This window comes from Manacus candei, unplaced genomic scaffold (assembly GCF_025592945.1).
Source record: "Manacus candei isolate 608988 ecotype Guabito, Panama unplaced genomic scaffold, ASM2559294v1 h1tg000089l, whole genome shotgun sequence".
In the NCBI taxonomy this organism is placed as follows: domain Eukaryota; kingdom Metazoa; phylum Chordata; class Aves; order Passeriformes; family Pipridae; genus Manacus; species Manacus candei.
Window position 1 is genome coordinate 2,248,251 of NW_026138137.1, and position 15,855 is coordinate 2,264,105.

The 15,855-nt window shown below is 40.5% G+C and overlaps 1 protein-coding gene across 1 annotated transcript; it reads right to left on the bottom strand.

The window, feature by feature from the left end:
• Positions 1-607: 607 nt before the first annotated feature.
• NOM1 (nucleolar protein with MIF4G domain 1) lies at positions 608-15,752 on the bottom strand. Its single transcript, XM_051812889.1, has 11 exons — positions 14,547-15,752; positions 13,649-13,773; positions 12,521-12,716; positions 10,201-10,524; positions 9,595-9,705; positions 8,332-8,499; positions 7,632-7,753; positions 3,727-3,859; positions 3,233-3,364; positions 2,420-2,529; positions 608-1,553 (listed from the first exon to the last, which is right to left on the bottom strand). The coding sequence occupies exons 1-11, from the start codon at positions 15,735-15,737 to the stop codon at positions 1,376-1,378; spliced, it is 2,790 nt and encodes a 929-aa protein (XP_051668849.1). The 5' UTR covers positions 15,738-15,752; the 3' UTR covers positions 608-1,375.
• Positions 15,753-15,855: the final 103 nt, after the last annotated feature.

The window sequence follows — 15,855 nt, forward strand, 5'->3', positions numbered from 1 at the left end:
TGAGGGGAAATGGACAGTTTTGTACTCTTAAAAGCTGCCAATGATATGAAACATGAGGAAAAAAAAGCATCTTGCTTTGTTCTTTTGATAGTAATTCTCTTCTGTGTTAGTTGTTACCTTGCTAGTGTAACCTGGGGTTTTGAAAGTGGATCTTTCTGCTCCCAGAACACCTTGCTCCCTACAGAGGAAAGGTGAGGAAAAACAGCTCCCTGGCTCCTGGGGGAAGCACTACTGTGCCTGAAAACATTACTCACACACCTGAGCAAGCAAAGGATTCTACATTCAACAATTGGATTAAAAAATAATTTTTCCCAACAGGGACGGATCAATTGGTATCAAATGCAATTAGGAGGCACCATAAGTGGCCTACTGAACACCAGAGGCCAGCCTGGCTACAGAAATAGGGCCAACACCTCCAACATAAGTAGATCATGTAGATACACACTGCAGACAATAAAGTACTTTCCCCTCTCCACCCAATTTAAGGTCATTCCTTTCCTGCCAGGCCAGCTAGAATAAAACTAATACAAAAAGCAAAGCATTTAGAAAAACGGCAGTTTAACGTGTAGTGGTAAGGTGACAAAAGAAACAAACCATTAACAGTGTGTTATACAGAAATGTACACCATTTATTTTAAACATCCGATTGGAAGATGTGAGCAAATTCTTAAAGAAGGTGTTCTCTTATTAAATATTCATATTGATGATATTCTTTATCTTTTTTACACAAGTGACTAGGCAAATCCAATTCTAAAGCTGTGGAAAACAGGCTAAAAAAATGCAATAAAATTACGCTGTGATGTCTAAACCCAATATAATTGGGCAAAGTCAGATCTTCAAGTCACTTTTCGAGAGCTTTGAATCCAACTGAAGATCTTTTTCCTGACCAACAGTCAGGGAAACAATTCACAGAATTAGCAAATAACTTCCAACACTTAAGGAAAAAAGTTGATTTCTTCCCAAACCGACTCACCAGTACTTGTGCCATCTAGTGGCCCCTTTCTTTAGGCAAGTGCCTTTAATTAAGTCTACTTTATTATTTATGGTGCCATTATTTTACAATTTTAAAAGGTTAGGATGTGCAATGCAGAACACTGCAGCTGACTGAGAGTATCATGGAAGAGAAATTCAGCCTCTTTTCCAGATACCAACTATCAACACGAAGCACTTGTATCAAAAAGGGACATGACAAAAATATATTTTCCCTTTCTTCAAAAAGGCCTCGTATCCCCTTCAATTAAACCTCTCACTAGTGTGTAGAGCAAAGTAACTATATTTACATTAAAAAATGAATCCTTTAGAGTAAAATGGCCCTCCTCATTCTCAATTATTTGTGTCTGAAATATTTTTCTGTATGTTTTATCAGAAAAACAGAACTATAGCTTCAATTTGGGTTCTTTTGCCTCCAAAGCTTTGGTTGCTACTTCAACTCTTTCTTTTAACAAGCTAGCTTCTTCAGCACTCTTTTGGGCCTGTGCATGTTTCAGTAAGAAGTGGGTAAGGAAGAGTTTCAAGCCTTCCCGTAGCATTCCCAGTTTGGGGTTGTCTGATACCCTGTAAAGATACAGATAAAAAATATTATTTACTCTTCTGCCATTTCAGAAGTTTCTTAATTTTCTTCATCTTCTTCAAATAGAGACATAGAAAAACCCCAACCTATAAAAGGAGCTTTATTGAAGAGGCTTTCAAATTACCAAGTCTGGTTTGGCAAACAGCCCAAACACTCAACATACAACTGGCCCTCAACAATAAAATAGAATACTGCAGCCTCAGACTTGCTTTATGTAAACAATTACATTACAGCAAAAAATGAGGCAAACACTCTGTTCAAACTTCCTTGTGTTAAAAGATCACCACCTAATTTCTTCTCGCTTCATGTGACACTGCAAGTCTTATCCACTCAAGTCCTCAGCCTCTTCAAGGATGGAGATTTCCCAGCCTCTTCAGGCCACCCAGTCTCATATCAAAAATAAGATTTTTCAGACAGTGTTGATGAAAACCCCATAAAGAAATCCCCCAAATCTCTTCCTCATTAGTACTACTTTATTTTTCCTTCTTAACATACCTCCTAGCAATGACTGCTGGCAGAGTGAATCCCACTGCACACAGATGGTAGAACAGCAATAAGGGAAACAGGTAATTACAGAACTCTGCTCATGAAAATCCTTTCACCAACATGATACATTGAATATTTGAAAGCTTTAGTTTGTGTCACACTCGTTATGCTGCATCTCTGTCAGAGCCTGTGCCAACACACAAGTGATACACTCACTTCCTGCACTCATCCAGGAGAGCTGACTTTTAAGGGATGGCTGATGTGTGGAAAAGGCATCGTGTAACTCCAAACAAAATAAGCAAACTTCTTATCTTCCTAATTACTCCCCAACAAGGGTTCCCTGGAGATCTCTCTGATCACTTACCTCATAAAAATGTCAGTCAGTTCTTCAGCATCTGCTTTGATTAACAGTGTGCTTAATACTTGTCGCAAGAAACGGACTTTGGGTTTGTCTAGTTCACTAAATTCAATTACCTGGTAGGCAGAGGGAGAGAATTAGATTAATTCAAATATTTCAAACAGCTGTCTTCTCTTCTAAATGAACAGCAAATGAACAGCTCTTAGCACACCAACTGGCCTCTGCATATACTGAGTCTTGACTTTGGCACAGAAGAATTAGCTGAGAATGCTGCCTCCAAAAGCCAATCAATAAGGAAAGCAGAGAATCTTCTAAGGAATAGAAGTCTACTAGTACCAGAACACCAGATGTAATCTATCAACTAGGTAAATACTTCATAAGTACCTAGGACAATCCATTTAATTGCCTGTTTAATTTCAACTATTCTTATAATAAGATTCTATGGACTTCCCATTCTGAAATCCAGATGCTCAGTAGATTTCCTTTCTTGTCTAATAAAAATCAACATCAGCTAAAAATCATAGCACAAAATCCACTGCTAAAGCCTGTTAATGAAGGAGCCTCAGTTCCAACTCTGGATACTCTAAAGAAAATAATCTTAAAACTGTAGATTTGCTGTATGCCCAGGTCACCACAGGTTCTCCTTTCCCCAAATGACAGCACTACTGTAATCAAATGGAATAATTTGCTAAGCTTAGAACAAATTTTGTCTTAGCATAATCAGCTAAAGTACCATCTAGGTAAGAGAGAAAACACACCTTCCACAGAACTAGAAAAAGGAAGGAAAACAAAGAAAGATTTGGAAAGAGACACACCAACCTTGAGAACTGAAAGTGGCAGTGACTTTGTCCTTATTAAGTGAGCCAACAGTGAAACCAAGTTGGAGATGGCAGCAGCTGACAGGTTTTCTAAGTCTCTGATTTTGTCCCAAATACTGAACTGAAATGTCACCTAGGGGTCAAAGGTAAAAAAAGTAATCCTACAAATCAAGCAGCTGTTTAAGTGAGTAACAACATAACAAACCTATTGACCTTCTATTCTTTACGAGCCCTCTGTTAATTAACAGAAATGCTTGATCAGACTGTTCCAATTCTTTTAAAATGCATGAAACAGAAGAAAGCAAACCTTCTCCAGTAGTCATTTTATTTCCTACTCATATCTGACCACAAGTCCTGAATGCACAGCTATACCAGCAGAATTTTTCCCTGGGATCAAGATCGTAATGGGCATGCATCCATCCTCAGGTATTTAATAATTGTTTTCCTAACCACAGTCATGACACTAAACCAAAGAAGGAACAGGTTTTTCTTTACCTGAAATCGTCTTTCATATCCACAAAACTTGTTAGCCAAAAATGCATAGAAGGGGTTAAATGTCTTCTCCTGTAAGCAGCAGTACAGGACGACATGAACTATTTCTCTCTCCTGCTGATCTTTCAGTCCAAGCCTAAAATTTAGCAAGAGGATGAGAATCATTTAGTAAGGAAAAAATTACTGATGCAAAGTAAGAGCTACAGTCGACATCTGAGAGTAATACTTTAAAAACCCCTCCAAACATCACATTAAATTTTACTTGTTATAAAGTTCTTATGAAGCCTTTACTGAATGGACTCAAAAATTTAAGACTGTGAGCTAAACCAATATCCTGGTATGGCAATGTGGAAATGCTACAATATTATGGGTGTTAAAGGAGTGGCTGCAAGAGCAAGACCTCAACAGACAGACGTTGAATGATGCAAGTGTAATCACTCCCTGTTGGAAGGAAAGGTAGCCCACTCCATGTTTGTAGCTCTCCACAAACTAAAATAGAGGAGAGGGCACAGTTACTATGGTTGTGCCTTTGAGCACAGCAGTAGGACTGCAGCAAATGCTGCTGCACAGAGACCACTACAAAGGTTAAACAGTGGAACAAGAACTGTAGGGCCCTGTTGCAGTTATCTCACACTTGTACCTATGGCCATGGGAGGAAAAACAGCCTTTGGATTCACTGGAGAAACACATCCAGGGTGCTTCACTTCCGTGGTACTTAGTTGGGATAAGAAAATATTCTAAGGTGTTTTTCCTACTTAGTTGGTGATATGAATTTTTTTAATCTGTATGTCAACTCCATCATACTTGAAATCCATTTTTGTTTGATAGCAGCCTAAGAGGATGCAGTCAGTGATTTCAAAGCACCTTAGAAAAAAGCCTGAAGAAAACAGTATCTCTGACTACTTATGCTGGCTGCCTCTGTATGAAGGCCAAGCACTGAACAGCCTTCCAGTCTAAAGGAGGGCTGAGACACTTTGGCAGGGAATGGTAACTAACTGGCAATGCACCTGGTCTGTGAATTATATGATTTAACTTCTAGGGCTGCCAAATGCTTGGCAGCATTAAAACCAATTAAAATGAAAAATGTTTCGTATTATAATCTGAAAAATATCAAACAAAATTCTTCTCATTGCTTCAAGCTCAAGTTTCACATTAGTACAACTCAAGCATACTTTCTAACCAGGTTTGACTCCACTGGAACTTGCCTGCAGAGTAGTTTGTCATTGCTTGATTCTACTACCCCTCGTTTGTATACACCCCCAGACATCTGCATTGCATTTGATCACAGACACACCAGATTAACAGAGAAAAATACTGCTGGTTAAGCCACAACTCCACAGAATTTAAGGTTTTACAATAGGAAAATCTGTGATGATTTCTAGGCTGATTGCTAATGAGCAGTGAAAACTTAGCAGACTTAGAAGTCTGCTTCTCCAAAAGAGACCATCACTGTGAGTGCTGTGTCTATGATATAACTCACCTGCTCCCTCATCAACCAAGTTCCATCTGATTTTAGTACAGAGCAACTAAAAGGGCTTTTTACAAATATACAGGTTTTCAGCCACTGGACATGCTTTTAATAGATGACTTGTGAAGTTACACTGTAATTATTTATTTGGTACACTCTCTTTTTCGTTCTTTATCATCACTTCTATCATAACTTGCTTTTTTAGGAAATACTCATGTTGCCAGACAGTTGTAACCAAGTAACAACACTTGGATATTCAGTTTTGTTCTTACCTTCACTTTTTCATAGAACTAGCAGTATTGTATCTTTTCAGACCTAGCATTCCTAAGTATTTAAATTTGAAGAGTCTGGACTTTCTTTCACTGCTGAGCTTCACCATAAACCTGTACAGATTTCATAAACCCAAAAATATCTGATAAAGAATGTGCAACCACCTCACCAATTAAATCTTCATGAGTTACAGTATTCCCATGGACTTGTATGTGTTGATTGCTTTAAGAATTTCCCACCATTAAATGGGATAACTGCCTCTGAAGTAGGTTATTTACTGCCAGCAGAAGCCTGCCTCTAAGTGGGTTAGTTGTCACCAGCTGAAGTCCAAGACTATCACTGCCTTCAGATCAAAATTAGCAACTCTCAAACCCACCTTTTAAAAGTCAGCTCAAATTATTTCAGTAGATACAATCCCTTTCGTAGATACTCGCTATCCTGAATTACACAGCCCACTACAACAGGATAAGTGAGCCTCTTAAAAAGTGTTAATATCTTCTGTGATGCCAAGTTTCTCACATTCATTATCTATACCAAACAACTTTTAAAACTGCCTCTCCATCAAACTGAAGCAGCATTCACTTCCTCTCCTGAGTGAAACTGGGTGTGAAGGAGGTGTGGCCTTTCAAGCTCATGAAGAAGATCAAGTCCCTCTCTCTTCTTTGTCTCCAGTGATTTCCCAGCCCTCCCTTTACATTTACTCCTCTGCAATCACAAGCTGAGCCACTTCAGGGAACTGTTCTGGCTTCAAACTAATTACTTTCATTTGCAGTAAGGAGGAGAAGGACTAGCAAAGCTATAGTAGCCTGGATTTTAAATAGTTTAAATTATCCTTTAGCCACACCTCAACTCTGCCAGCAGACCTAGCAGAAGGTCAATCAACAAGAACAGTTAAAATACTTCTTTATATGCTCTTCCTCATGAGACTGACATCAAACATATGAATATAAATTCCCATGCACTCTGAAACACATGTTCACATTGAAATTAATTCCTTCACTGACAGTTCTGTGTACTTTCCACTATACTCTGCCAGATGTGGGCAGATTAGGGAATTCCCCTCTCTGAGTTTGCTGTACAAAATCCTTACCAACACACACCAGGCAATTTGCAGAGGGTTTTTCTGCCAAGCCTGTATGTATTCAGATTTGTGTACTAGTTTAAATAGTACAGATGAGAGTCAAACCCAATTTGCAAATTGAGCTACCAGGTCTTGGCAAGAGCTGCAGCAGCAGCAGCTAATTTCTTTTAATTGAACAGGCCATATTAAGATATTGGAATGACTCCATCACAGTCTTAAATTCAAGCTGTGTTTTGCAGAAGTGGCATTTAATCAAATATTAGTTGACTTTATTACAAAGTCTGTTTTGGTTTGGTAAGCAAATTAAATAATTGCATGCCACCCTGGCAAAACAATTCCTTTGAATTACAAGGCTGTGACAGAAAAGTTCAGACCTGATCTCTCCCTTCCCACTTACTTAATATTCTCACAATTAATATTCTGACAAACACAAAGAATAGGTTAGTTTGAGGTTTTCCCTGATCACATCTTGTTCTAAAGAGCTGTTTGCCAAGGGGGAAGGAAACTGGTCAATGTGAAATGTGACCCTGGAGCAAAGCCAAAGCTAATAAATTCTGCAAGAGGGAAGTGGAGGTGCTAGAACACTACCAGGTCATGCAAGTGTGGGCAGAGACCTACAACATGGCTTAACAAGGTGGCAAGAAGTCAAGGAAGTGGCAGAAGTACAGAAACCACAGAAATCCAGCTACAAAACCAAGAGATGTTCTGCAGGGTCTTTTGGTCTGTCTCTGTAAGGGAACAAGCCTGCAACAGCCTTCCATCCACTGGACTGGGACACAGCTCCAATGCCAAAAGATACAGGCTCCTTATGCCAAAAGATGCCATAAATCACAGTTATAGCTGTGAGTGACAAGAACAGGGGCTACACCTTTCCTCTGACTGCCAGTCAGTTCTGCCTGCTCCCATTAGCCCTTATACCAGGGGTTTGGTCCCTTCTCCTACCCTTTCACCTTACATGGATCCCTAGCTATTCACTTCTTTTAATTGTACTATCAATTAAATGCTCTTAAGCCCATTTAATGCTATTTTTCCAACCCATTCAGTGCTATTTTTAGTTCTGGGTTGTCTTCTGTTCTAGTCTGTACTTACTTGAGCAGCTTTTCAAAGGCATCCATGAAGTCTTCACTTGTCATCAAGACACAAAAAATACTTCTCCTGATATCAGTGTTCATTCTCTGCTTCCGAGCAAGCTCCATTATCTTTGAACTCACCTGAAAATAAGGTTATATGCTATTATAGTTATGAGTTATGCTTGATTTAAGAAAGCTACTTCTGTGCAGCCTTGAATAATACCACTAATGAAGCTCTCCAGTAAACTATGAATCAGCAATCCAAAGGTCCTGAGCTTTTGTCCAGAGGCACGGGCATCATCAGGAGCTTTTTCAAATATGGAAATACATTTTAATCCATTTTAATTGTGCCAATCATTTTTTAAGACGTGCTTCTCTGATGTAAGTCACCATGACCATCTCACCACATTACTTTTAGAATCAGCTTGGATATATGCCACAGATAGACAACACTACTAGCAAATCCACTTCTAAATCAAGTCTCTTCTTTCACTTTTGCAATTCCACAGGATAAGAAACAGCAAGCTACACCAAAATATTTGTAGTAACAGCTTTTGTGAAGTGCATCAGTACATTTTAAAAAACATAACAGCAGAATTTACAGTCTTACAAGTGCCCGTGAAAGTTTTCTTGGTGGGCTCTGAAATGAACTTATTCACCTGTACGAAGAACCTTCAAAAGATCACAAACACTTAAGACTTGTAACTGCCTGGATTTACCTTTCCTAAATGCAGTTTTTGCTGAGTCCTGCTGTTTGTATCACTGATCATTGGTGCTCCACTCCAGGATGACCCCACGATCCACCACCGACCAACCTGATCGGCGCTGAGCAGAGATTCCAGGGAGACGCGGAGCTGAGTGTCTCTTCCCGAAGCACCACTGCGAACCTTGAGTAACAAAACACAAACAAAAACCAACACAGAAGCTTTTATTTGAAACTTTTTTTTCTTTTTAAAAGAAAACAACAAATATTTTAATTGCTTAAAATTACTTTTAAACAAATACTTCAAACAGGTAAGTTAATCTCCATAAGGTCTTCCCATGTTTCCTGCCCAACCTTTGTTTCAGTCAGCAGCCTGAAAAGGATTTACAAGCTCCCCATATGCTATAATTTTTGAAATGCAAAAAGTTGGCTAAATCTACATGTAGAAGCTCTTGATATTTTTTTAGTTTTAAAAAGGAGATAATAAATGAAAAAGTAGCCATCTTCCAATCACAAAATTTGACTGGAATTCCGACAATGCTGATACCGATGATTTGCAGCATCTTACAATCTGGTCATGATTTTCCTTTTGAACACTTGGGATTAAATAAACGACACAAGAAACTGCCTTAAGTTCTGCACAGTTCAAATAACAAAAATGTTAAACTCTTTGAACAAAATAAGAATTTTCAACAAAAGAGTCTAGAAGTGTATCAGGAAGACCCTGAAAATTTGAGGAAATTCTACAAACTAGGTTACCTAGCTTGTTTTTGTCTGGCCTATTATACTAATATGCATATCCAGCACTTATAAATTACTTTCATCCCTTTTATACTGGGTTGTTCTAGACAAACTGCCCTCTGTCACAAAAAAAACCTCAAAAAAACCAAGAAGAAGGAACATCCAGCTTTTCTGAAGTGTTAGACTTCCAAAATAATTCTGGTGAAGCAAGGAGCAGGTGTGCACACCCAGAACCAGAATTTGTCATATTGACTCGTTTCTTCTACACAGTCATTAAACATCTAACAATCTTTTTCATATACCTTTTATAGGACTTTGAGGCAAAGTCTTTGGCTAAGTATTTATGTCCTTTCTCAAACTGTTCTGCCGAAGGCTGGACAAGGAGATAAAAGTTAATGATATAAGAAGTGATTTCTGTCCACCAGTTTCAGACTGTTAAATGAATTAAAATACTACAGTCCATCAAGCCAACATACAATACAGATAATTACTCCTGGTTTAAGGATAACTGGGCTACACATGCCAAGAAAGTTCTCACCAGTGTTCTTTGCAACTTGCGGAGTCTTTCGACTGGCTCGGGATCATAACCAGGGATCTTCCTCATGTCATTATTCCTTAGTGCCAACATAGTCTCCAGCATAAAACGAACCTATAGGGAAATGTTTCTGTGGGTTATGTGCTGTGGGTTTATTAAATACAGTAGAGAGTGTACTTTGAAACTACAACTCTGTGAGAATAAGCAGCTCAGCTGGAAACAAAGGTTTAAGATTACATGACTACAAATGGATGTTTACCCCTATTATATTAATTTGTGTACAAGCTTCAACTCAACGCTTAATCTGTCAAACACCACGTCTCAGTGACCATTTTTTGAAGTGTGCAAAGTATCATCAAACTGTCCACTGCATAAGATATAAAACAGTCCTGTGTCACCATCACAAGCATTTTGGTGTCTGTGTCCTAAGTACTAACAGAGCAAGACAGAAAAGAAGAATGCAAATAAATGAATGCAACAACCAAACACTAATGGTAATTTAGAACATAAGTAGAATGTAGCAGAAAATATTTTTCTAAATTAAGTAGCGTATCCAGGTACTTATTAAAGTCTATTGAGATGATAAAATCCTTAAAAACACACACATACCCTAGTCTGATCCTGGAATTTCTTCTCTGCTGTGCTTGCTTTCCTCTGAGCTTCGGTAATCAGTTCCTTCAAAGCCAATGCATCATCTTTTCTTAAGGAAAAGCCCACGTTTTTCAGAAGAAACAAAATCAGCTCAATCTCTTTTTCAGTGAAAGTGCTAACAAGCTTTTTCAGAATATCAAAGATCAGCAGGCAATGAACCACATGGAAGTTATAGAGATGAGCAATCAAGGCAAGCAGATTTTCACATTCTTTCCCTTCAGCATCACTTTTACAGAGTTCATCAAATTTCTTCACCACAGCTTCCAAAAAGTGAGCACCGACCTGGCAACAATTCCATTAAAGGGAGAAAAAAAAACATCCAGCAGTTAACTGTAAGTAGATTTTACAGACATCTGTAAAACATTTATTTTTGGGTCACTGCCACTGTTAATTTTAAAGAAATATTGTTGCTCCTTTCAACTATTACAGATGTTCTAAATTTGCATGCACAAACATCTAAGTGGTGTGATGTTTTCAAAACAGTTTATGTTATTTACACCTCATATATGACATCCAGTTGTCTTCTAAAGCCTGCGCAAGAAAAACACGTTATAAACTTACAGTACACATACATCAGCATTTGTTTACATAATTTTCATGGACAGATATAAGCAATTTTCCAGCTGTCAGGCTAGCATGCTGCTACTGCTAGTCATTCATCCAGTAAAAGCTGTATATCAAAAGCCAAACACATCACTGAGTTCAGCAGTCCAGAACAAAATCCTTAACAGGGGGATAAAAAATAATATTGTGAAACAACCCCCAAAATACTGAGTTTTCACAGCTTAGGCTGATTTTGAAGTGGGGATAATTCTTAGCCATTTGTCAATGATACAGTTTAGAAAAGAAATTTTGGAATCTCTGTATTTCTGAAGAGAAGGTTGATGCTCAAGACTGGAATTAGAAAGCATACCAAAACATTGCTGCTAAACAAGACTCTACCCATTATTATGGTGCTAAAATCTGCTGACTGTTCTTATGAAAACCAGGAGTCCCAGCAGCAGCACTGACTTGCATTACAAGCCTTGACTAGCTCAGGTTTTAACTATCCAATGACTGCACAAATGTATAAACACAGCTACTGGAATCTCAACTTCTGCATTGCTCAACCTAATCTTCAATCCAGCTGTACTATCACACTTTCATGTAATGCATATACTACATTTATTTTACAGAAAAAAATTATAGTAAACTGAAATACTTCAGTCTTGGATTCAAAGGTGCTGTGTAACCAAGCCAGTGGTACAGAACAGAGTCTGGATATCATCTACCAATTTCTGACACCTATTAGTATATCTGTATCTAAACCTCATCACCAGGTATTTTGTAAAGTTTCAACTTCTGAGAAGATTTTGATTCTGTTCTTAATATAGCTTTGTAGTATTACATTATATTTCCAGTCAGAACTGCCATTCAAGCAGAAGGGTGACAAAATAAAAGTTTGGTATCAAGGTTGCACGGAGAAAGCTGCTGTAATTGCATCCATCTGATATTTAATACGGTTTCAGGGCCAGTATTCAGGCCACTATATGACAAACCCAAGAACTTGCATCCATACACCTTTTGCATTGAGATGTAGGAAAAAAAAAGTGTAATTTGATGGGAAGATGGTGCTAAAGCACCTCAGTTCCCTGACAGACATTTCATTGAAATTAGCTAAAATCTTTGACATCAGTAGCTTCAGCATTTCCCTAACAGTAAGCAAAAGAGATTTTTTCTCAATTATTCATCAGGCTTAAAAACACAAAAGAAAATTCCCCCCCAAACTACCATGCTTTTTGAATTTTTTTATATTCCGGAGCATTATTATACCTACTTAATTCCACTGATGCTTTGGGTTAGAAAAGAACTTATTTCCACCAATGTGAAAGGGCTTCTGTAACTGTAACACTTTTCTTATCTGGATACACATAATTCAAAATCAATACCCTCAAATACCCCAGAGAATAGAAATGGATTAGTGTAATTAAAGGGGGGAGAATTCGAAGTTTAAAAATTTTTGGTTCCTGGATGCAGAAAGATTTTGATGAAAAAATGGTGGTTTTAAAGCTGACCAGTGGTAACTCATGGAGGAAATAAAATCAGATAAAGCAACAGACTTGGACCCTTTCACTTGTGGACACCTTGCAAATAAGTTACAATTATTGATGAAACTCAACTAAAGATGCTTTTTAGTGACACGCATTTAAAAATGACATGGCAATCAAAACAAAACATCAAGGAGAACACTCTACATTGTGTATTATTAAACAAAATTAGTCCCAGACACAAGAATTACCTCAATTCCTACATTGTGATGAAGAATGCTAACCAGAAGGACATGCTCCATCACCAACCTCGTAGGCATGGCAACTGCAGTGACGCAGGCATTCATGAGAATATCTGTCAGAGTGTCATTCATGTCCTTTCTGCTGTTGGCCATGTAGAGCTCTTCCATCTGTCCACTAATGGAGGACAAGTTTGGTTCACTCAACCTATGGAGAAACAAAATCCACTGTTCACTTTCTCTTTTCTTTACACAGTTCCACAATTTTGAGTTTACCCAGCAAACAATAATTTTTTTAGAGAAATTAGAGTGGCTTAAGAAAAGACTTAAGATTGAAAAAATGACTGGAAGGAGCCTTTTGTATTTTTGTGTGCTCACTTAACTAAAAAAGTAATATATTTAATTCTGGTGTAGCTTTTGAAAAAATATTTACATGTAAAAACACATTAGCAGCATTTATAAAGCACTGTTGATGTGCTTACTGATACACCAAACAGATTTATTAAGAAAACAGACTATGCTTAGCAGTTGTAACTATAGCACATCACAGTCTCTGAAGAAATGAACTATGCAAATAATTCCTACTGTAACATACAAGGTGTATCAAATTTTGAATGACTGAACAACCTCTAGTCTGCATATTACAGATAACAGATAAAATGCCATTAGATTTCTTATTTAAAAATATTCTAAAACTACAATGAATGTTCATTATTTTTTTCTGTTCTGAAGTACTTTAATTTAGGAAGTGTTGCTCCTTCTCAGTCATAGTGCTGGAGAAATTTAATAATTTAAAAAAAAACCAGAGGTTTTTTTGGGAAGGAGTTAAAGCTCACACTGAGGGTTTTTTGTAAGCATATTCCAACTGACACTTAGTGAATTATACCTACCACTTGCAGGCAACTGCTGTGTGGAATTCTGCCCAATCTTAAATTTATTTTCTAGATTTTTTAATGTCTATAATGACTAACTTTGAAGAATTTATATCAACACAGATAATTATTCTTAACAATAGCAGACATGATTGCCAACTTAAAATCAGCTTGTGGAGAGAAAAGTCACATCCTTGTCACTTGGCTTTGACTGATGAGCACTGTCACACTGAACCAGAAAGATTAACAACTTTCATTATTACATTACCTATTAATGAGGCCATTCACCATTTTCTTCAGTCTTCCCAATTCTTCTCTTTTCTTGTCATCTAATGTCTCCTGAGCTCTCCTTACTTGTGGGGGAACATACTTTGTAGCACTGTGATTATGACTCTTACCAGGAAAAGAAGAAAACAAGATACCAGATGAAACCATGATCTTAAATACTTGAACTCCAACATACATTTCTATTTAAGATTAATACACCAACCTTAAAGATAAATCTTACTATCTAATAACCAATGCCAAAGGAACAAAATACAGAAAAGAAGCAGGCAAGAAGTTACCCTTTACGACCAACTTGACAGCGGGAAAGCCCCTCTTCCCTACACATGAAATTTTCTTTACGTTATGGTTACTAAAACCTGACATCCTATGTTTTACCCAGGTTTTATCAGTGACAGTTTAGGTTAGCGCCATGAGGGCTGTGTGACCTCCTCTCCTCCACTCATGCTACAAGAACTAACACAGGCAGGACCTCTGGGATCATTTAGAAGTAACACTTCAGTGTGTGACAGATGCTAATTTTAACACAAGCTGTCTTTGCCCACAGCAGAAGCACTTAAGGATATTCTCACACTCTAAAGCCAGAGTAGCTCCAGATCCCACGTGCCTTAGGTATTACCAGCCACCATCCTGATTTGGGGTGGTGTCTATCAGCTCTCCATGTCTATCAGCTGTCCCTAGGTCTTGGTAGACCTCTCAAGCCAACACTGCTGCTGGGCCAGGTGTGGTTTTGAACCAGGACAACACTTCACGTGGCCCGACTGGACAGCAAACACCTGTGCTTTACAGAGGCGATGTAACTCTGCTCTGTGTTCTGGTCGCCGCATGTCCTTTGAGCAGCAGGTTTGTGTTCTCAGAGGCGAACATCCCACCTCTCCTACCTCATCCTCCTCTTCATCCTCCTCCTGCTCCAGGGGCTCGCTGGCCTCTGGCTCCTCGTCGTTCTCGGGGGATGAGGACGAGCTCTCGCTCTCCCACTGTCCTTCCTCGTCATCCCCCTCGGAGGGGTCTGAGGCGTCTTCCTGATCCTCCTCGTTCTCCTCCTCATCCTTCACTTCCTCCTCATCATCATCATCCTTCTCGTCGTCATCCTCCGGCTCCGGCGGGCGCTCCCGCGGCCTTGGCTTGGTTTCCTTCTCCTTTCCCTCCTCCTCCTCGTCGCTGCTCTCGCACAGCCTGCTGAGCCCAGCCCGGGTGCCCAGGGCTCCCAGCACGTATCCCAGCCCGTCCCGCAGGAAACTCTGCGGTACCCGCTCGGCCGCGGGCCCCTCCTGCTTCCTGCGCCGCTTCCCGAGCCCCAGCTGCCGCTCCAGCCGACGGATCTCCTTCTCCTCCTCCTCGTTGGCCTCCAGCAGGGCCCGTTTCCGCGCCGAGGCGGCGGCGGCGGCCGAGGGGGCCGAAAGGGCTGTCGATGCTGGTGCCGACACCGGACCCGGCCGCTGCTTCCCGGCGGCGGGCGAGGTCGGGGCTGCGGGGCGGGCGGCAGGAACCGGCTTGGCTGGAGCATGTTTAGCCGGAGCAGGCTTGACCGGAGCGGGCTTGGCCGGAGCGGGTTTAGAAGAGTACGGCTTGGCAGGAGCAGGCTTGTCCGGGTCGGCGAGAGCCTCCACCAGCTCCCCGCGTTGGAGTCGTCGCCGTCGGCTCCGCTTGAGCCTGCGCTTCTCCTTCCTGGCGTCCCGACGGCTCCTGCGGCTCTGCCTCTCTGAGTCCCTCAGCAGGGCCAGCGGCGGCTGGTCGCCGGCCGCCTGCACGAAGTCGTGCACCGCCTGCCGCAGCCGGTCCAGCTTGCCGCCGCGGCGGGCGCGGGCAGCCCCTGGCCGCCTCATCCCCTTCGCGCCGCCCGCCGCCACGCCGCGCCTGGGCGCCGCCATCTTGGGGCAGGACCGCACCGCCTCTTCCGCCGCGCGGCCGCCATGGCGGTCACAGCGCCCCCTGTTGGGCGGCGCCTCAGGCCGCCCTAGCTCTGAAGGGGAGGGACTCTTGTGACTCCACACCGGAGATCCCCCCTTTTGTGCATATATATATTTAAGAATTCCAGAGTCAATTAAGTTGGAGAAGACTTTCGAGATCATCGAGTCCTACCTTTGACCGAACATGACCATGTCAACTAGACCGTGACGCTGAGTGCCACTTCCAGTCTTTTCTTAAACCTTTTCTTAAACACCTCTTAAACTGCTCCCTGGGCAGCCC

Excerpts from the sequence above, each read along its gene's own strand:
- NOM1 (XM_051812889.1), bottom strand. The coding sequence starts at position 15,737 with ATGATCTCGAAAGTCTTCTCCAACTTAATTGACTCTGGAATTCTTAAA. Across the intron at positions 8,500-9,594 it reads GCAAGTTGCAAAGAACACTG|GTTCGCAGTGGTGCTTCGGG; the intron begins GTGAGAACTTTC and ends TTGTTACTCAAG. Across the intron at positions 3,860-7,631 it reads GCCTTTGAAAAGCTGCTCAA|GCTTGGACTGAAAGATCAGC; the intron begins GTAAGTACAGAC and ends GCTAAATTTTAG.